The sequence below is a fragment of the Haliotis cracherodii genome, unplaced genomic scaffold (genome assembly GCF_022045235.1).
Source record: "Haliotis cracherodii isolate W230 unplaced genomic scaffold, xgHalCrac1.p SCAF_13, whole genome shotgun sequence".
In the NCBI taxonomy this organism is placed as follows: Eukaryota; Metazoa; Mollusca; class Gastropoda; order Lepetellida; family Haliotidae; genus Haliotis; species Haliotis cracherodii.
This window is the reverse complement of record NW_027266268.1, coordinates 9697501-9718461: the sequence shown is the minus strand read 5'-3', so window position 1 is coordinate 9718461 and position 20961 is coordinate 9697501. Positions and strand designations below refer to the sequence as shown.

The window sequence follows — 20961 nt, the reverse complement described above, 5'->3', positions numbered from 1 at the left end:
ATAAGGTATTCGATCGGGATTCAGTGGAGGAGGGGTTTGGCACCCTCGTTAATAGTTGTCATGGTTTCAGGCTAAAAGACGACAATATAAGACTGGGAAAAGACCAGCGAGAACATGCACTGTTTCCGACGTTTAGTCGTTTCATAGCGGACGCAGATGGTGTGCGTAGTCAATGTACATATCCTACAGCTTTGTGTTGTGGTGTGCAGATTTGGACAAATAACACACATGTACATTACTATGTTTGTCGATCCACACATCTAGCTTAGACTGTATCATATTTTAATAGAAATACAGAACTGTGAGCTTTTTTCATGCCCCCAGCCCCTCTTTAGCGGTGTCAATGTTTTGTCATGAACTCTATAGCGCTTTCATATAATGGGTGTACCAGCTATAGCCAGCTGATAGGTCTTAGAGGTCATTTGATCAGCTGTTTAAAATTGAGAGGCGCAAAGTTGTCCCAGAATAAAATGGATGCCTTGAAGAATTGACATAAACATTCAAAAGAAACTCCCACATATCCCTTCTTATGTCATGCACAGACGTTTGCATCAAAATAGCGTTAGGAAACATGCATTTGGTTTTTATAATGGGTGGGTATTTTTTAAACGAATAGTTTGTTTAGAAGTATGCCCAAAATGAATAGTTTGTTGGCAGTGGTGAAGAAAATGTATAGTATGTTTTGTAGAAAATACACAAACGTCAAAACTTGTTTGTTTATGGTGAAAATGATAGTTCGTTTGGTGTGGTGTTCGGTAAATAAATAGTTTGTTGGATATATCTGGAAATAAAATTGATTGTTCTCAAATAAATCCCTACAATTCCAATGAATGCTCCCTTAATTTTATGACTTATAGACTTACGTCAAACACAATAAATGGAGCCCAGTGTCTCTCCATTTTCAGAAACGGCTGTAATCTAGACTTGCAAACTAATATACACTTGCATGGGCTCTTTTGGCTATATTTGTTTCGGGGTCTGTGATACCAGACTTACGTCTAGCACATATTTCTCCTTACATAACCACCCGTCAAATAGAGACTGTTATTGCTGAGTCACGTCAAATATATATGTCGTTATAACTGAAATAGTGTTCAATGAAGCTTCAAACCAAACTCCGGTAAATATAGACGTATCCTCACAGACTTACATCCAATCACGGACCTATTTAACATATAGATAGGTGATCAAATGAAGAGTTCCTTTCTGTCAAATACGTACACGCGTCTCCTTACAAATACTGACGGTTAAAGCCAGCTGGTACTGACACGAAATGCACATGTAGAAAGTAGCAACTTTCTCGCTTTGATATGGTCTGAGATTTGAACATTCGTCTTTTGAATAATCTTGTTACATACGTAGAGTGAGGTGAGGTGAAATGGGGTTTAACGTCGCGTCCAAGATTATTGCACTTATATAGCGACGTGCATGCACGTTTGTGTGTGTGTGTGTGTGTGTGTGTGTGGCTGCTTGTACTAGTCCGAACTGATGCCGATTTATAGTGCTGAGATACCATGCCGCAGTTTAACATGAAGACCCCACTCGGACACAGGATACTGACTCCGAGCCGACCAGTCCTTGTTTTAGCCCATTAATGCCTACCGCCAGACAGGGTAACAGACAGTACCATCTATTAACGTCTTTTGGTATGACGCGGCCTGGGATCGAACCCCGGACCTTCCGCCTATCGCCAGACAGGGTAACAGACAGTACCATCTATTAACGTCTTTTGGTATGACGCGGCCTGGGATCGAACCCCCGACCTTCCGCTCTCCGGTCGGACGCTCTAGCACTGGACCACGGAGGCGGTTTCATACGTAGAGGTATACAGTTTATACCACAGAGATTCCACAGCAGTGGCGGTTTTATGATAATTAGATACATAAATGATGGATCATTGCGCGCACTACCTGAAGGTGAAGGACGACACTTTGACTCTTACATGGCAGATGTTTCAGTGGCCTCTCCAGTCCAGACAAAAACGTCGTCTGTATGTGTATGTGGGTCTACGTATGTAGCTACCAAATTGCTGATACGATGAATAACAATAGTCACATACTCGTACACTCACGTCCGCTTGGACTTAAACAATATTTAGTTACTCCACGTACTTATATAGGTCCGTGGTTACTCGTACGCTCACGTCCGCCAGATATAGGCTTCACATATTGTACCCATGCATGTGGGGAATTGAACCCCAGTCTGGGCTGCACCACCGCCCACAAGACGACAGAAACAGTTTTGTTTATATATTTTCCCAACAATTCATTTTTTTCTAATACAAAAAGAAAATGAATCAATTAAACAATTAAAATATTTTAAATGTTTATGTCTGTATATTTGTTTATATCAATTACAAATATTCATTTCGTTGCACATATGTGACGCAGCTAAGCTGCATATTTGCGTAAAATATACATAATAAATCCCCATTGCGTAATTAATTTGGAGTAGTCTGCGTATTAATACGCATGAAGAAATAAACAAAATAATATTTCTTTACAGATCTTTATTTACTGAAGGTAATGAAATGGCGCTACGTCTCGCTTTTTGTTAATCAGACATATTACATAGCTGTTATGAGTTTATGCGACATGTTACACACTTGGGCCAGCACACGAACAGATACAAATTAGAAGTCACCTGAAACAACATTGTAAGCAGATTATCAAAGATCATATGTCTTCTCAAAGTAGACACAATTTATGGATAACAACTTCTTTAATTACTGTAATGGCGACGTTTCGATAAAGATACGCCAACTTCTATCAAACAATTTCATATGTCTTCTCATTGATGTGAAAGTACCAATAGATTAGACCCAAGTAAGTATTAATATTATTGAATACCCAAGGAAAACTACCAATACCTAATATGAACAATAACTTGTGACTAAATATTCAATGGCTCATAACATTATCTGGAGCCCTTAGATACAAAAACAACGGGGATTGGAGGTAATAACAATTAAGACCAACATTTACGGAGGGTAAAACCTATTTTTCAAATACACTCGTGTAGTAAATAATAAAAGTATTGTTATTATATTGCATATGGGCCCCGCAGGGATATACATGTACAGTGCAGGTAGATTGTTTAATCATGGACGCTTAATTAATACGGTATAAGGGACGTACATTCGTAAACCTATTGAAAGGAATCAATAAAATCAAGCTTAATTGAATATTACTGAAACGAAGAGTGAGATATTAAATGAATAAGTTAGTATTAATATAATTAATTAATGAGAGATTCGATTAATTAGTCCATATCAACAAATGAATAAATAAGGTAGATCACTTGCTCAACCAAACCAAACTCACTCAAATTGTTTACGTCATTTGTTGACATCTGAATTTGCGCATGCGCATGTCCTATTTCCTGTAAATTCAGCTGGACAAGGAGTAAGGGACTGACAGATCTTGTTTGGAATTACCCCTCCTAATTTCATCCGTCCACATTATAGGTACGTGTGATATATGTCAATATCCTGACGACTAGTATAAATGAAAGGCTGGTATCTAGGAAAGATTGAGATAGAGGTTAAGCAGACGATCTCGTGCAGTAACTGTGTGACAAGTCCCTTGACTATGTCAACAAACATGGCCGACGACAGGCCGATTTTCGGGTAGAGTGATAATCAACAAAATATTGTCTCTAATATGACATCGATATCGCGGAGACAATTCATTTTTGTAGAAAACAAATACATTTAGAACAATTTGCAGTACATTTCATCATTGTACCTTTAGTCCCCACGTCTGGAGAATGTCAGGCACCAATGACAAGAGTCGTGAACACACCACGACATCGTTTTGTGGAGTCTGGTGACAAAATAGACTTTTAATAATTTATGTAAGGTTAAAATACTGGAAGTAGTCCTAGTGCACTTTTCGGATTTCAGTTAGCACTGCGTGTGGAATCCAACTCACATTGACAGCTTGAAGCAAACCTAGACTGACAAGATAATCTAATAAATTTGCCAACATCCTAACACGGGAACATCGGCACTTGTTTTCCAAGTCATCAGCACCCGATTGTTTACCTTTATGTGCATTCACAGTACACATTTTCTCAGCGAAACTTGGTAAAAAAAAAATCAAAATTTCTTCAAATAACAATGGATTAATTTGTTAAAGAAATAGCTAGCCCATACCCTACCTCATTACTAATCTTCCTAAGGATTGTAAAAGGTTGTCTAACCCTAAGGATCGTAATGGGTGTTTGATTGGCAAGTGCTGCCCAACCTTAAGGATCGTGAAGTGATGTTTGATGGGAAGGGGTATCTTACCCTAATAATCATAAAAGGGGCACTTTATCAGAGAGGGGATCCAAAGGTTAAGGATAGAGTTAGAGGTAACCTACTCTAACCGCTAACACAACTAACCTTAAGGATCAAAGAGACAAGTAAGATCTGCGAAGCAAGAGTGGCAGCCTGATCCAATTAGCGATAAATAACATGAATAAGCTGCGCCCGGTAAACTGCATGTTTTCTTGCCCAGGCTGAGTTATTTTTACTGCGATGATGTAGCTTTGAAATTGTCTACTGCAATGTATAATGATGTAAAACAACAAACAAAATAATACAGAAATACTTTTCAACCATCCACCTTACAATGCCTGTGTGTGTTTACAGCCGTCCCCATGATGGACCCGATGGAGTGTGACCCGAGCCATGTGGAGTCCGAGGTGTGCGTCACACAGGACTCTGACAACATCTACAGTGGCCTCACCAACTTCAAGGTAGAGAAGAAGATCGGCAAGGGGCAGTTCTCCGAGGTCTGGAGGGCACTCAACCTCATCGACAACAGTATTGTCGCTCTCAAGAAAGTGCAAGTATGTAGTAGTCTATAGTATGTAAGGAATGGTTGGGTAGCCTAGAGGTTAAAGCGTTCGCTCGTCACAGCGAAAACCCGGGTTCGATTCCTGACATGGGTACAATGTGTGAAAATGTGTACATGACACGTAGGGGGAACAAACCGTGGAAGGAACAGCGCAAGCACGGTCTGCACGTGCTACACAGGGACCGTGTTCATTCAATGACAAGATGCGCTACTCAGCAGATTTTAAACAGTTGATGTTGAATGTGTATGATTTCTTTAGAAGTGAAGCAGAAAGAGCAAAGCCTTTTTATGCAATTAATAAATTCTTGAAACGATCATCAAAAGCACTTGGTATGTCCCCTCAGAAACTGAAAAATGTTGTTAGTCGACGAGATACAAATAGTCAGGCCAAGGAGGTAGGGAACATGTCAAAACCACGCAAGGTTGTTAAATTAGACAGTTTTCAGAGGGATCAAGTCAGACGTGCAATTGTTAAACTGCACTCAGAAATTAAGTACCTGTCCCTAAGAATTTTGAAGAAACACCTTGAAACTGACCATGATTTACGTGTTACAAAGTACAAACTATGGCAGCTTTTGCATACATTTGGTTACAAATACAAAAAGATAACTTGAGGAAATAGGGCTGTGTTGTGTTAACGGTCTGACATTGTTCGTCTCCGAAATCATTACCTTCGTACCATCAAGCAGAAACGTGAAGAAGGATATGAGCCCATCTTCTTAGATGAGACATGGGTAAACATGGTAAATGCATCACACACAGCCAGCAGCCAGTGGGTACCCAGTGGTGACTGTAAGGAGTCTGGTAGAAAGTTACCAATGGGAAAGGGTGAAAGACACATAGTTCTCAATGCTGGTTTTGCTAGTCAGGGTTTTCTCCCAGACTGTGACCTCGTCTTTAGAGCCAAGGCCGAAGACAACAGGGACTACCACACAGAAATGAAAGGCAATGTATTTCTGGAGTGGGTGAAAGATAAATTAGTCCCTGCTTTGCCTACCAAGCCTCTCATTGTCATGGACAATGCACCGTATCATAGTGTGCAGGATCCAGAAAGCAAGACTCCATACTCTAATAACCGTAAAGGAGACATGGTTACTTGGCTGCAACAGAGGAACATTACCTCTCTTTCTCGAGCGACAAAACCACAGCTCTATGAAATCATTAAAACTATGAAACCTGACCCTGTGTATAAAGTTGACAGTTACATCAAGGGTCAGGGTCATGCTGTCTTTGGACTGCCACCTTATCACTGCGACCTGAATTCAATCGAGTTGGTATGGGGCTTCGTCAAGGGTGACGTTGGACAATCGAACACAACGTTCAAATTACGAGACGTTGAACAACTCGTAAACATGGTAAAGGAATCCCTTGGTCGGGTAACAGTAGAAACATGGAGGCGTTGTTTGGCCACAGTCGTTGACGAGATAGAACCACGTCATTGGTCATGAGATGGACTACGGCCAGCAAAAGTCCGACCTATAATAGTGGCAGTCGGTTCAGGCACCAGCAGTTCCGACGACGAGATCTATGGCATGAGCGAGTCAGATTGCGACTGAAATTATCATGAGATGGCCCCTCTAATGTTCTGTCATTTCCCCTACCACAGAACGTGCAGTGCTTGCGCTGTGCCTTCCACGGTTTGTCCCCCCCTACGTGTCATGTACACATTTCTATACAAAATTACATGATAGTTTCTTAAAGAACTTCATCCGTCATGGGTGTTAAAATAAACAAAATTCAGATTTTGTTGGGTACAGGGTATTCATGGTCAAGTACCGTATTGATGTTTCATACACTTTTCTGGATTTCGAGTTATTTTGCAATTCATCGTTCTCATTTGGAGTCAAACGGACTGTAGTCTGTAGTCTGTCAACAATATTGTAGTTCTAAGCATGTTAGGAAAGTCCAGGTAACCTCAAGCATGTTCGGGGGAGTCATAGTTAGCCAAGGTTATTTTCATGATTATTTGGGAGGTTGGTGAGAAAACCATGGTTTCACTCCCAGTGCTCTACCTGAACAGTGGTAGTAGTTTGAAGTGGTTATATTGTCATAAGTCGCCATGCCTTATAGACATAGTATTACATGGTTTGATTCCTTGTAGTTTAATGCCGATGGCATTGTAAAATTATAAATGTGCGGTTGAAATAAGTTTCTGATGCCTGAAGGGCACACTTAGAAAACATATTATGTTTGACAATACCTTGTGACAATGCTTTTTATATAAAACAACAAATATATATGACAAACACATGGAAAATGATGAACATACGAACATGTTTTATGTACAGTATGATTTGTAAATATTGATTTGGGTTTTGAGAAATAAAAAAGGGTACATTATCAACATGATCAATCATAATGAAAGGAATGAGGCAAGCTTTCCAAATTACAGCTGTTTATTATGTAGTCTTAGAGAATGGCAATATGTTTTCGTGTAGTTGGCACACTTTTATTCCAAACTGCACTTGTAAACAAATTTATAGTTGCCCTGTGACACACTTGAAAATATAAATACATTTCTATCCCTGATGTGACTGATAGATACCCACTCTGTTGTAGATATTTGAGATGATGGATGCCAAGGCTAGGCAGGATTGCATCAAGGAAATCGATTTATTGAGGGTAAGTTCAGCTAATTTGTGTAATATCTGTGTGTGTTGTAACTGGTGTATATCAGCATGGTCAGTGTCTGTTGTCTCTGGTGTATATCAGTGTGACTGTTGTAACTGGTGTATACCAGTGTGACTGTTGTAACTGGTGTATACCAGTGTGACTGTTGTAACTGGTGTATACCAGTGTATACCAGTGTATACCAGTGTGTGTTGTAACTGGTGTATATCAATGGGTGTTGTAACTGGTGTATACCAGTGTGACTGTTGTAACTGAGGTATAACAGTGTGTGTTGTAACTGGTGTATACCAGTGTGTGTTGTAACTGGTGTATACCAGTGTGACTGTTGTAACTGGTGTATACCAGTGTGACTGTTGTAACTGGTGTATACCAGTGTGTGTTGTAACTGGTGTATATCAATGTGTGTTGTAACTGGTCTATATCAGTGTGTGTTGTAACTGATCTCTTTCAGTGAGTGTTGTAATGGGTCTATATCAGTGAGACTGTCTGTTGTAACTGGTGTATACCAGTGTGGGTTGTAACTGGTGTATATCAGTGTGTGTTGTAACTGTTGTATATCAGTGTGACTGTCTGTTTAACTGGTATATATCAGGGTTTGTTGTAACTGGAGTATATCAGGGTTTGTTGTAACTGGTTTATTTCAGTATCTGTTGTAACTGGTGTATGTCAGTATCTGTTGAAACCATGGTAACTTGTGTATATCAGTGTGGATTGTAACTGGTGTATATCAATGTGTGTTGTAACTGGTGTATATTAGTGTGTGTTGTAACTGGTGTATATCAATGTGTGTTGTAACTGGTGTATGTCAGTGTGGGTTGTAACTGGTGTATGTCAGTGTGGGTTGTAACTGGTGTATATCAATGTGTGTTGTAACTGGTGTATACCAGTGTGGGTTGTAACTGGTGTATTTCAGTGTGGGTTGTAACTGGTGTATTTCAGTGTGGGTTGTAACTGGTGTATTTCAGTGTGGGTTGTAACTGGTGTATTTCAGTGTGGGTTGTAACTGGTGTATACCAGTGTGGGTTGTAACTGGTGTATTTCAGTGTGGGTTGTAACTGGTGTATACCAGTGTGGGTTGTAACTGGTGTATTTCAGTGTGGGTTGTAACTGGTGTATTTCAGTGTGGGTTGTAACTGGTGTATATCAGTGTGGATTGTAACTGGTGTATATCAGTGTGTGTTGTAACTGGTGTATATCAGTGTGTGTTGTAACTGGTGTATATCAGTGTGTGTGGTAACTGGTGTGATGTTACACTAATTTGTCTATAATACAAAGGGATGGCTAGTCGTGCACTGATCGATCATGTTATTAATTTGCCTATAGGTTGTATCCCAAAGTTTGATTATTGATGATGTGATTTAGTTTTAGCCTTTAAAGTTTGAAAACAGTCTTGAAGAGGCCTTTAATGTAGTGGCTCAAGTTTTTTTATGAACCCTAGCATTACATATGTATCAGTACAATTGTTTCTTGCAGCAACTTAATCACCCAAATGTCATCAAATACCTGGCCAACTTTATTGGTAACAATGAGCTGAACATCGTGCTGGAGCTGGCGGATGCTGGGGACCTGTCTAGGATGATCAAGGTATGGAGTTTTGAGACGGTTGTAAGAACATGTGTTTTTTATGCACAACATTCATAGAGATTATTATACAAGCATGTGTGTCATACTGATTTTTCGAAATGAGTATCAGAATTCTTGTATTTCCCAAGCCAAGTTTAATAAAATCAGTATGACACATATGTGAGTGTAATGATTTCTTTATTACCCATTATTTCTTAATTCTTTTGAGCTCACTTTTAGAAAAATGCTCTTATCACCACCACTGTCCTAGAAAACTACAATTTGTCGAATGACGTCAACAATCTTCAGCTTTGACATCGTTTCTAGTGTGACGTCATTCCGACCTCACGTCACAATAAGATTAAATGATGTCCAGAAGAAGGGAAACAATGCACATGTGCGCAAGAAGTAATATTTGCACCACTGCACATACAATTTGTAGGAACTCAGGTATTTCTAACCCTATGGGTAATATAGGTTATTTCTAGCTGTTCCATATTTTCCAGTGGGGATGTTTTTCTTTGGTGGTGAAAGGTATTTGACGGCACTTTTACACTACTCTTTTGTTACCAAAGATAGACTTCTCATGTACAGAGAATATTTTTGTCTCCTGATCATGTTCCTATTTCTTGTTCAGCACTTTAAGAAGCAGAACCGCCTCATCCCTGAGAAAACCATCTGGAAATACTTTGTGCAGATCTGTAGTGCCCTTGATCATATGCATTCCAGGAGGATCATGCATAGAGGTAGGTCTACACAGATATATCATGAAATCATGCATAGTGCGTGGATACTGTAGATATATATACAGGGATCTCTCACAGAGATGGGTGTGTACACTGGAAATATACTAAGCAAACATGGCAAAAAATCTCCGGAAAAGTGGTTTTAGGTGTTCATCAGTGTCATTGACCAAGGTTCCATATGGCATGTGTGGCACTCATGGAACAGTAGATTTTCAATGTGAAGGTCATCTGTTCTCAATATCTTGCATGGCCACCATTAGAATCCAAAACTGACTGGCATCGTCATCCCTAGTAAGCAATCAGCATGATCAGAACTCGACTTGTGGCCAGGAAATGTTCACCCATTCTGCCTGTAGTGCTTGTGCCAAGTGTAGATTCTGTTGCTGTTGTTGCTGACGTCCTTGCAGTCATTGATCCAGTGCATCACACCATAAATGTCTGATTGGGTTTAAATTTTGGAGACATTGAGGGCCATGGATGTTGTGATTCTTGAAAAAGGCTGTTGTCAGTCTTGCCCTGTGAGGTCGGGCATTGTCTTGTCTTGTTGGAAAATAATCAGTCTCATAAAAATTAGACCTCAGTTCTCAGTACCGCTTAACAAAGATTTGAGGACATCCCATTAGGGGTCAAGTCAGAACGACCTTTCATCCAACCAACAGAGCATCGCTTACCAGATTATGAAAGTGACAGTCGGAATGTGATTTTTAATCATGCAACCTCGAAAACTTTAACTCCGAACGATAGTTACAGGTATAACAACTGAATCCATACTATGTAGACCATCTATTAGCCATTCCAGAATGTTCTTTTGTACAGGTTTCAAATTCGTAATCGAGATTTTTGTCAAAATGTTTCGAAGCGTAGTCGCCAATTTGAAATTAGTGCCGTAAAGCACAAGAAAGCTGCCTTCTGATTGGTCATTCCATTGGTCGGTCACAGTTCCTGTAAGGTCCGGTGGACGTGGCCCGTAATGGGATGTCCTCAGATATTTGTTTAGCGGTAGCGAGAACTAAGATCTGATTTTAATGACATTGGAAAATAATGTTTGTTTGTTGGATGATGGAAAGGACATGTGACCAAATGAATGTACTCATCCATGTACTGTTGTGTAGTTAAATTCCCCCAAACTTGCACCAACTGACCAAGCCTGTTCTACCAGTGTTCTACCAGATGACTGCCCACATTATCACACTTCCACCACCAAATCTGTATGCAGTTTCATGCATAACGTTGCCCGTGACGCCTGTAAACACAAGGTCTACCATCTGCATGGTGAAGCTTAAAGTGTGACTCGTCACTAAACCAAATATGTCTCCATGACAGTTGTAGCCATACACTGTGACCTTTACACCATTTCATCAAAGCAGACAATGCAGGTCCGTCAAAGTGACACCTCGGACTGGTCAGATAGCCTTCATACCTTCAGCAAGAAAACAGTTCCTCACTGTCTGAGCTGATTTCCCACTCAGTCTTAGTATTGCTGTAGTCGGAGATGTGGCTGTTGTGGTTCTATCATATAAGCAACAAACTCACTTTGCAGAATTGCGTTCCTTTGGTCTGCCAGGATCCTATGATATTTTCTCCCAAACCGATTTGACATGCCTTGATGTTCACAAAACTATGTCACTAAAGAATGAAGTCATACATCATATCATACTACATTATACCATACTATGATTCTACTATCAAGTATTATGTTTCAGACATCAAGCCAGCCAATGTTTTCATTACTGCTCAGGGTGTTGTCAAACTTGGTGACCTTGGTCTTGGTCGATTCTTCAGTTCCAAGACAACTGCAGCACATTCCCTGGGTAGGTACAATGTACACAGCTGCAGCAAATTCCCTGGGTAGGTACACAGCTGCGACACATTTCCTGGGTAGGTACAATGTACACAGCTGCAGCACATTCCCTGGGTAGGTACAATGTACACAGCTGCGGCACATTCACTGGGTAGGTACACAGCTGCGACACATTTCCTGGGTAGGTACAATGTACACAGCTGCAGCACATTCCCTGGGTAGGTACAATGTACACAGCTGCAGCACATTCCCTGGGTAGGTACACAGCTGCAGCACATTCTCTGGGTAGGTACAATGTACACAGCTGCAGCACATTCTCTGGGTAGGTACACAGCTGTGACACATTTCCTGGGTAGGTACACTGTAGACAGCTGCGACACATTTCCTGGGTAGGTACACAGCTGCAGCACATTCCCTGGGTAGGTACACAGCTGTGACACATTTCCTGGGTAGGTACACTGTAGACAGCTGCGACACATTTCCTGGGTAGGTACACAGCTGCGACACAATCCCTGGGTAGGTACACAGCCGTGACACATTTCCTGGGTAGGTACACTGTAGACAGCTGTGACACATTTCCTGGGTAGGTACACAGCTGTGACACATTTCCTGGATAGGTACACAGCTGCGACACATTTCCTGGGTAGGTACACAGCTGTGACACATTCCCTGGGTAGGTACACAGCTGTGACACATTTCCTGGGTAGGTACACAGCTGTGACACATTTCCTGGGTAGGTACACAGCTGCGACACATTTCCTGGGTAGGTACACAGCTGCAGCACATTCACTGGGCAGGTACACAGCTGTGACACATTTCCTACGTAGGTACACTGTAGACAGCTGCGCCACATTTCCTGGGTAGGTACACAGCTGCGCCACATTTCCTGTGTAGGTACACAGCTGTGACATATTTCCTGGGTAGGTACACAGCTGCAGCACATTCACTGGGTAGGTACACAGCTGTGACACATTTCCTGGGTAGGTACACAGCTGTGACACATTTCCTGGGTAGGTACACAGCTGCGACACATTTCCTTGGTAGTTACACAGCTGCGACACATTTCCTGGGTAGTTACACAGCTGCGACACATTCCCTGGGTAGGTACACAGCTGTGACACATTTCCTGGGTAGTTACACAGCTGCGACACATTCCCTGGGTAGGTACACAGCTGCGACACATTTCCTTGGCAGTTACACAGCTGTGACACATTTCCTGGGTAGTTACACAGCTGCGACACATTCCCTTGGTATGTGCCCTGTAGGCAGGTGCAGCACAATAGTTGTCATGTTTCCTGTCCTGAGGTTTTAATAAGTATACTGATGTCACAATGATTGAAATAAAGAGGTTATTCACAAAGTCAGGCTTTCATTGACACTGTTGATGTTTGTTGTTGAACTGTTGATGTTTGTGTTGTTTGTAAGGTATGTGTTTTTGTTGCAGTGGGGACACCATACTACATGTCTCCAGAGAGAATTCATGAAAATGGCTACAACTTCAAGTCTGACATTTGGTCACTGGGCTGTCTACTGTATGAGGTGATGATATAGTCTGATAGTACGACCCACACCGATAGTGCCCTGTGTGTTTGTGTTATCACTACAGTCCTGCTGTGTCTCGCTCTCAGTAATGTCACCATGGTGACCTCTGTTGACAGTCCTTCTGTCAGTATCAAGTGTTTGATATTTTAACAATTTATTATTCATAGATATTTACTTACTATTTACTTGCTATGTCTGTCTGACAATGAGTTGTCTCCCTTGCTTCCAGATGGCAGCACTACAGTCCCCGTTCTATGGAGATAAGATGAACTTGTACTCGCTGTGTAAGAAGATTGAATCCTGTGACTACCCACCGCTGCCATCTGACCACTACTCCCGCGAGGTGAGATACATGTGTTCGCAGGTGCCCCCTAGCCAGGGGCTCCCAGTGGCCAATAGACACGTGAAAATGTTACAATGTATCTTCAGCAACCCATGCTTGTCGTAAGAGGCGACTAACAGGATCGTGTGGTAAGGCTCACTGACTTCACAGATACAAGTCATCATATCCCAATTGCCTGGATCGATGCTCAAGATTTCAATCACTGGATTGCCTGGTCCTGACTTGATTATTTATAGACTGCTGTCATATAGCTTGAATATTGCTGAGTACGGTGTAAAACAACAAACGAAACAAAAACACAGGCCAATATTACTTGATGATATTAAAAATAGCATATAGCTACATTGGATGATGATTAATGTTGCAAATAGCTCTTATTGTAAAAGAATTACTGTATACAACACTGACTTAAATTACTCTATGCTTGTTTCTGTGTATTACACTGACTTGAATTACTCTGTACAACACAGACTTGAATTACTCACAACTTGTTCCTGTCTATAACACAGACTTCCATCTTGTTTAAAGCTGTATCCATAACCTTATAACGCTACTTAAACATTGCTGGTTACAGCTGCGTCTGTGACACAGCTCCACATTCGTTGTTTATGTCTGCATCCATAACACCACTTCACAATTACTTGTTTACAGCTGCGAGAACTGGTAGCCATGTGTATCAACCCAGACCCTGAACAGAGGCCCAGTATCGACTATGCCTACTCCGTAGCACAGAAGATGAATGTTCATTTCCAGCAGCAACAGAAACAGCAGGGTGCTGGTGCCACCACACAGGCGCAGAAGCCAGCTGTACCACAGCAGTTCCAGGCCATGGCTACGTCCACACCCCAGCAGTCTTGACTTCATTTTGACCTTGACCTTCATGTGTCATTTGACCTTGACCTTCACTTTAGAGGTCACTATCATCAGGTTACAGAGAGCTGTCTTTCACTTGTCTATTTGACCTTGTCCTTCATTGTAGGGGTCACTGTCGTTATGCAGGTCATGTTATTTAATTCACTGCAGTTGTGTAAAGTGTTAAATCCAGAGATTTTATTAAGACTGACATTGTTAGGTTGTAAATGGTCTATCTTTGTTGCCACGGTGTGAGCTGACCTGTGATGATCACTGTATTCACGTGACCTAGAATGGTCACACTCGGTCATGTCTTGCCCGGATATGTGTGTTGTATACACCAGGACTCTATACTTCCCTGCACCTAGATGGCAGGTCAAACGACCTCGCTAGTCAAAACACAACAACTGCTAGAATGCTTATTTGCTGGAAGTACACACTGACCTTCCTGCAATTTGAACCAGTTGCATCATTCATGATAGATCAGTCAGTTTTGCATAGTGGTCCTGTTTATTTACTGCTTGCATAATGTAGCCACTTGAACACTCATAGATACGTCTTGATGTAGTCCCCACCTCCAGGAAGTGGCCTCTTTGGGGCTGCTGCAGAACAGTTCTGATAACCATGGCAATTGATTTTGCTGTGTGGGTACATTCAACACATTAGTCATGGCTGGATGCAAGTGTTGTGTGGGTACATTCTAGAGATTATCTGTGGTTGGATGCAAGTGTTGTGTGAGTACATTCAACAAATTTGCTATGGTTAGATGTAAGCGGTGTGTAGGTACATTCAACAGATTATCTGTGGTTTCATGTAAGCGGTGTGTGTGTACATTCAACACATTAGTCATGGCTGGATGCAAGTGTTATGTGTGTACATTCAACACATTAGTCATTGCTGGATGCAAGTGTTATGTGGGTACATTCAACACATTAGTCATGGCTGGATGCAAGTGTTATGTGTGTACATTCAACAAATTTGCTGTGTTTGGATGTGAGTGTTCTGTGGGTACATTCAACAAATTTGCTGTGGTTGGATGCAAGTGTTGTGTGAGTACATTCAACAAATTTGCTATGGTTGGATGTAAGCGTTGTGTGGGTACATTAAAAAATTTGCTGTTGTTGGATGTGAGTTGTGTGAGTACATTCAACAAATTTGCTGTGGTTGGATGCAAGCGTTGTGTGAGTACATTCAACAGATTATCTGTGGTTGGATGCAAGTGTTGTGTGGGTACATTCAACAGATTATCTGTGTTTGGATGCAAGTGTTGTGTGGGTAATTCAACAGATTATCTGGTTGGATGTGAGCGTTTTGAGGGTACATTCAACAGATTATCTGTGGTTGGATGTGAGCATTGTGTGGATACATTCAACAAATTAGCTGTGTTTGGATGCATGTGTTGTGTGGCTCGGGCATCAGGCGATAACACTTATCAACTGTGAGCTGTTTTGACAAATTAATTTGATTCTGAAGATGTATTGACAGCTTTTTGTCTAAAACTTCATGGGAAGATGATAAGCCTGTGAAATGAATGTTACCTTATTCCCATCCGCTGTAGGCCTCCAGACACAGCACAGTATTATCCCAGTATTATTGTCTAAGTTTGTACATCTGTCTGACACTTAGTTGTCTCCCTTGCTTCCCTTGCTGCACAATGGTGCTGTGAGCACACCACCCTGTTGATTGTTCAGATTCATTGGGATCGTGTTAGGATGGACCGATCACAGATGGTCAGACATGATCTGCCCAGAAGCTTTCCAGAAGTGGAAATATAATATTTTACTTCTTGTAGGCCGTGATACTGCTGGAATATTGCATTAAGCAATGGCTGGTCTTATGGGTTTCACTGAACTGGTCCTAATGCATGTCATTGATCCCAATTGCGTGGATCGATGCTCATGATATCAATCACTGGATTGTCTGGTCCAGACTCGATTATTTACAGACCACGACCATAAAGCTGGAATATTGCTGAGTGCAGCGTTAAACAACAAACAAACAAACAAACAAATAAACACTGTATTGGTCCATTGTTTTTACACAGCAGGGGCCAAGAGTTACCCCCCTTGAACCTCCTGACTTGATTGGTTTGCTTTACATGTGTGCACACTGAGATGATGTTGTGTGGCAAGTTTTTCTTGTTTTATTAGTTATTTCTCTCATAATTATTTTCATCCTCTGTTGAACTAGCAGAATGACCGACTTCGCGATGTTCGACTGATGCTGAGTTACTGCTTCTCTGAGAGTATTTATTTAGTTTGTTTATTTTAGCCAAAGATGGTCTTACCAGGTTGAGATCTGATCATCATCATAGTCATAATCATGATTACTCAATAATTATTCAGAAGATGCCACATGATTGGAACACTTGTGCTCACCCGTGCAGGAGCTTTCTTCTGCAGAAACCGTCCATCGTGATTGTTCAGAAGCATTTTATATTATATTTTACATATCATCCTTTAGATGTTTGACATGTCTTATATTTAGATATTGTTGTTTTTCTAGAAATCCGTCCATTGTTTTGTCACTTTTGTGTTATTTTTGTGCTGTTCAGCAAAAGTATTAAGTTTAGGTGGAGTTGCCTCCCCTGCCTGTAACTAGGTTTGAGCTGTAGTCATCCACAGCTTTACACTCTGGTCACCAAGGCAACAATATTGTAGGCGTATTGTACTTGTCTCTTCAGTTGCCAAGAAGAGTATTTACTTAGCAAGCAATAGCTATTAGCACACAGTGTTAAACCTTCAATAGCACCAATGTAGCCAGTTGTTGAACTGCCAATGGGCCACTAAAAGGAATTGGGTCCCGTGGTACAGACCCCACAGTCTACTGTCTACATAACTACACAGAAGACAGATCAAATATGTGATATCTCCGAGTACGGTGGACTTTCCTTATCTCATCCTTAACGTCACCCTTAATCTGTTGGGGGAACGCCTGGCCCAGTCGTCTAAGGCGCCTCAATTTGCTGTGCAGAGTTGCGTGCCTTGGGCACGCCAGAAACCTACAATTGTGGGTTCAAATCCTGGTTCTCCCCAATTATGTTTCTAGGTTTGTCAGCACCATATCCGTGCTCGTGGGTTTCACCGAAGTGGTAAACGTCTGAGACCTGCATCACTTCGGGTTTTCCTCCCACATTAAGCTGACACGCTGTGATATAACTGGAATATTGTTAAAAGCGGCGTTAAACCCAACTCACACTAACTCACCTTTATCTGTTATTCCTCAAATATTCTAATATGTTCTCTCCATTCCTATGATAATTATCCTGGGCTCATTAGGGACTGACCTTTTGATATTTAGGGGTGGATGTTTGGGATTTGGTATGGAGACTAGATATTTTTAAAGCTACAGCTAAAAAAATGGATATTGGTTTAATCAAATGTATGAGCCAAAATAAATTTTTTTAACAAAACCTTGCAACAATGTGCTTATTGTAGCAGACAGTACCTTTTTACCCTAAAGTCTGAAGCATAATTACTTTTTTCAAGCATTTTCTGTAACGATTTTGTTGTTGATGAAATAACCCCCAAATATCTAATGGTCGGGCCTTTTAGCAGGATGATTATGTTTGGGAAGGGAAATCACCACCTCCCTTCTCTCATCAGTCCTTAGAATTTTTCTCTCACATTTGATTGTTATGTTATGTGATCAGATGACTGTACTTAGGGTTGTGTAATTTCAACCAGACTTATGAGGAAGGGGTGGTGGGAATGGGTACAGGGTATATAGCCAGAGATACAGGGGATAAAAGAGGATGTTATTCCGCAACCCCTGGTGTTCTTGTGTCCCCTAATATCTGCTGGTCCCCAGACTGTTGCTTCTTTCTGAGATGAGGGGAGTCCACAGTATGATTGGAATTTAGCTTTAGTTCAAGCATGTTAGTTTGCTGTTGTTAACCTCGTCTGTGAAGACATTGAATGTTGCCCTGTGTTTCTTGTGAATACAGTTGTTGTGTTATCCAGTCACAGATGAAACAAGCACTTATTGTTATTAGGTGTCTAATAGATATATTGTACATAGAAAGTATTGTATTGTCATCCCTTTCCCACCTCCATACCCTGGTGTCACTGTACACCGCATGTTATCGTCTGGTCAATGATACCAATATGACACCTGGTTTTTCACCATCAATCAACACATACTTTGTCCTGGTGTCATTGTATTTCCGTAGCCTTGATACATCCTGTCTGGTTTCACTACATTTTTCTTGCCACCATCTGACAACAGAAGGGAGACACATCTTCAGCCTGCTGGTAAACAAAATCGGCAACTTTTCTATCTGAATTTTATAAATTTATTTTGACCTAAACTGTACCCTGCCACAAGCTCTCGGCTGCTGCCTGCTCCACTTTCTTCCCACAAGACATTCCTGAACTATTTATGTTTAACCTCAGATTGGTGTCATAGGCGGATCCAGAGTGGTGTCCACTTCATGTAGTAGGTTGTAGGCAGTAAAATTATGGGAGAGAGGATTTTGATATTTTGGACACCCTCCCTTGGGCGTTTATCGATATTCACTCACTGCTACTGCCCGGATCCGTTCCTCAAAGCGGTCTTAGCTCTACGACTGTAGTAAGTATATGTTAAAGTATGTGAGTAAGATCGTTTTATGGAAAGACTCACTGGGCCTTGTAACAAACACTACTACGACTGTAATTCCGTGTTGAAGTATGGGAGTTACCATGAGCGATCGCTTCGTGACACATGGCAGACCAGATTGCAGGTGACTCCTCTGCTGTAGTCGGGCGGTGGCGCCATCGTGTGATATGTCATGTAGAAATACCACAGAGTGTATTGCTCAACCAGGGAAATGATTCCACAAACATTCCAGCGTCAGTTACATATACCACAGGCCATGAAAGCCTCTCCATCCCTCCCATGTATACACTCAACTAGGATATAAGGAAGGATGTAGCGAATAGTAGACTATTAGTAACCAAGACACACCGAAGTAAATGTCATTGTTCACGTGTTGCTTACTTTGGGGAGTTCACTTATGTCCATTCTAATCTAATGTTGATGTGAAGATATGAGTTGAAGATTTTATGTTAAAAATATCACAAATTGCACGGAATGGCATACTTTTCTCTGCATTGAAACCTGTCAAATGCTGTGAACCTAGAGTGTCTGCGTGATGTAGGTACCCTCCCGGGGTGCGTCAGGATGGAGAGGGGGTTGATGTGGGTGTAATCTATGAATAAATATAATACAGGAAACATCCACTTGTGTTTGTGTATGTCTGTGAAGAGATTCATTGGCGTGGCCCATGGTCTGAGACGAGGGTCATCGTACCCCGATGGCGTGGCCGTTCCACTTTATTTCAATGAATCTCGAATACTACTTAACCCAAATATCAAGAGCACATCTAGAATTCAATCTACAAGACAGAATGGCGGTCGCAGGCAACCATACCTACTTAGGTCATAAAAGGGTGCGATACTTGTGCAAAACAATCGAATATATAAAGATTTGTTTTAAATGTTGAATCTGCATACCAATTGCGATTATTTATGCGTCCCGCGCACCACACGAATAAGTCCCGAATACCATAAATAGACCCCGAATCCCGCGTACCAAAATGGGGTTGGCAGCCTCTTCAATGCTTATCTGTCTGTTTAGAGTCGATAACATTTTGTTGCTAGAGTCTACAGAAAAAAAGGGACAGGTAGTCGGGCTTTGTGGGCTGGGATGGTTGTGTGTCACTGTACTCTCGATGGTTTGTCGATGATATACTGGGTCCATATTGGCAACGATGCTTTTGTCATTTGAAAGCATTCTAGATTCGCCCCAATTACGAGTATTTGTTTTTCCTCAAATACCTGCTCGTGTTGAGCAATGTTTTAGCAAAATCACAGCAAGGGAAACCCAACGGTGTATCCATGTGTTGAATCGAAACCCTGGTTAAGAGGGGTTTGTCGTCTACCCTACTGCCAACCACCAGTGTGAAACACGAGGCACACCCCGACACACAATCCCCTGATCCCACGACAAGTGGTGGACGTTGCTCATGATATCAATGACTGCAGTCTGTCTGGATATAGTCTTTCTGGAGTTCGGAAGGTGGGTGGTTCGATCCCCGGCTGGTCATACCAAAATACGTAAAAATATGGTACTTATTGTTTCCCTGTCTGGGGCTCGGCATAAAGGGGATAACACAAGGACTGGTCGGCTCGGAGTCTGAGTGGGGTGTCCATGTTAAACTGCGGCATGGTATTTCAGTGGGCTAACACTACAAAACCGGCATCACACCTGGCTGGTACAAGATGCCACACACACGTGAATGCACGTCCTTATGAAAGTAGACCCGTGAAGATTCCGGGGTAGAATAGGTTTTCAGCAACCCATGCTTGCCGTAAAAGGTGACTAACGGTATCGGGTGGTCAGGCTCGCTGACTTGGTTCATGCATGTCATCGATCCCAATTGCGTGGATCGATGCTTATGATATTAATCACTAGATTGTCTGGTCCAGACTCGATTATTTACAGACCGCCGTCATATAGCTGGAATATTGCTGAGTGCGACGTTAAACAAACCAAAACCCTATGAAAGTGCAGTAATCTTGAATCTACGCTAAACCCCATTTCACCTCATAATACGAATCAACCCATGAAGATCCGGGGTAGAATAAGTCTCCAGCA

At 41.6% G+C, this 20961-nt stretch overlaps 1 protein-coding gene across 1 annotated transcript; it reads left to right on the top strand.

The window, feature by feature from the left end:
• Positions 1–4636: 4636 nt before the first annotated feature.
• LOC139459592 (serine/threonine-protein kinase Nek7-like) lies at positions 4637–19529 on the top strand. The gene is made up of 8 exons (XM_071241152.1): positions 4637–4836; positions 7404–7466; positions 8949–9059; positions 9676–9784; positions 11488–11595; positions 13030–13124; positions 13357–13470; positions 14122–19529. The coding sequence occupies exons 1-8, from the start codon at positions 4645–4647 to the stop codon at positions 14326–14328; spliced, it is 999 nt and encodes a 332-aa protein (XP_071097253.1). The 5' UTR covers positions 4637–4644; the 3' UTR covers positions 14329–19529.
• The last annotated feature ends 1432 nt before the right edge of the window (positions 19530–20961 follow it).

What these genes read in the sequence shown, in the direction of transcription:
- LOC139459592 (XM_071241152.1), top strand. Translation starts at nt 4,645, where the DNA reads ATGATGGACCCGATGGAGTGTGACCCGAGCCATGTGGAGTCCGAGGTG. An exon ending in AACTGCAGCACATTCCCTGG is followed by an intron (nt 11,596 to 13,029) that starts GTAGGTACAATG and finishes TTTTTGTTGCAG; the next exon opens with TGGGGACACCATACTACATG. An exon ending in TGGGCTGTCTACTGTATGAG is followed by an intron (nt 13,125 to 13,356) that starts GTGATGATATAG and finishes CCTTGCTTCCAG; the next exon opens with ATGGCAGCACTACAGTCCCC.